Source organism: Alligator sinensis, unplaced genomic scaffold (assembly GCF_000455745.1).
Source record: "Alligator sinensis unplaced genomic scaffold, ASM45574v1 scaffold781_1, whole genome shotgun sequence".
Classification (NCBI taxonomy): domain Eukaryota; kingdom Metazoa; phylum Chordata; order Crocodylia; family Alligatoridae; genus Alligator; species Alligator sinensis.
Window position 1 is genome coordinate 3738997 of NW_005841845.1, and position 1732 is coordinate 3740728.

Below are 1732 nucleotides of genomic sequence, written 5' to 3' on the forward strand. Positions count from 1 at the left end.
TGTTTTTCCTACAGGTTGAAAAGTAAGAGAGAAGTAGCTGTTTTAAATACTTGAAGCCCTTGGACATGAGAGTGAAGTTAAGTGATGCCATGACTGGTTTGCAGGTTACAAAATAAAGTCCTGGCTTTCTTTTTGTATGGTCCCATATTAATGGCTCATCGACCTTGTGTCTCTTGCCCTTAAGACCTCTTCACCTCCGTTTTCCTTTTATTCTGTAGGTGAGACACAAAACTTCAGACCAGGTGATGGCTTTAAAGATGAACACGCTGAACAGTAACCGAGCAAACATGCTAAAGGAGGTCCAGCTCATGAACAGGCTTTCGCATCCAAACATCTTAAGGTACCTTTTATTTTTTTTCTTTGATTCTCAGGAGGGTAAATCAAGGTCTCTTTGAACAGTTTCTCTTCAGGTTTTGTGTATAACTGATTCATAATAGATCCATAGGGGAAAGAAGGACTTTGCATACTTTTTCTGTGGCTGTGAAGGCAGATGAGGGCTGCAGCGGGATGGAGGTCTCCGGTTGTCTTGGACATCCTTGCCACTGGGTTCAGGGCTCCCAAGTAGAACGTATGCCCACGTTGTTGAGTAGCTTGCACCTAGTAAGAACTAGTCACTTTTTAAAATCAGGCTTCCAGCTGAAATTGTCCCAGCAGGTGAATTTACAATGTGAAGCTTGAGCTATGATTTCTTCTTCCTAACTTAATTTGCATGGTTGAAGACATTGTGAATGGTCACAGATGAATTGATCTTTAAATGACTACTCCCTGTAAGCATGACTTTCACTGTACGTTACCTGCATATTGTGCAAAGCAGGATTCCTTTTGTTTTGCTTTTAAGTGCACTGTGCTCATTTTGCGTGTTCCCTTGTCCATGTGGGACAGGACACGAGGCACTGAGGAGTAGGAGCAAGAGTGTGATCCTGCTAACGCTTTTCCTTTTGAGGTTAAACAAGCCCGGGCTTTGCAGTATCTTGTCTTGTGCACGTTCCAAATGCTTCACAGCGTCTTTTGTTGCTGCCCTTTGAACCTTTTCAGCCGTGGCAAGCAGCTGACACGATTGTTCAGGTGAGGCTGTAACGTTGTGAGAGATCTAATGTGGTGATGATTATCATCTTTTTCACTATATCCAAGAAACCTGTTTTCTTTCTCTAACTGCTGCTGCTGTTGGCCAGGTCCCTTGACTGAGCTATTGTGAAGGCTCAAGTCGTTCCTCGGGGAGTTCTTGAAAGCTCAGAACGCCTTGGGGAGCTTGAAACAGTGTCATGTTCTCTTCCTCCTGCCGGCTGTTAATACAGGTCATGGTACCAGTTTGAGGCGCTGTCACTGTTAGTTTTTCTGCCCTGCCAAATGACTATTTTTTTCCCCTTTGGCAGTCAATGCGCGGCAATACCATACCCTGTTTGTCCCCTCTAATATTAAGTTACTTGAAGCCTTATCAGAAAAAACTCACAGAAAGGGTCCTATCAGCTCCTGGCTAACTTCTGCTTAGTTATTATTTTTTTTCTAAGAGAAATTTTCCCAGGTTAGAGAGGCATAATTTTTGCTCACAATAACCATGCTGGTCATAGGTTATCAGATTATGCTTATCCAAGGGTTGCACTAATCTACCCTTAATTAGACTGTCAATCTGTTTTCCCTGTAGCAAAGTGAAGTTTTAATTCCTGGCATCTCTCTGATTTTTCTCTCTCTGTCTCTCTCATATATATCTATCTTTTAATGGTACCGTAGGGAA

General features: G+C 42.7%; 1 protein-coding gene across 2 annotated transcripts in view; it reads left to right on the top strand.

Annotated features, from left to right (window-relative positions):
• The window catches only part of TESK2 (testis associated actin remodelling kinase 2), a 93336-nt gene that overhangs the window by 26419 nt on the left and 65185 nt on the right, over window positions 1-1732 (top strand). For both annotated transcript variants that reach the window (XM_006015784.3, XM_006015785.2), the window contains exon 2: window positions 219-340. In XM_006015784.3, coding sequence (XP_006015846.1) covers window positions 219-340 — 122 coding nt within the window. The remainder of the gene's footprint in view (window positions 1-218; window positions 341-1732) is intronic.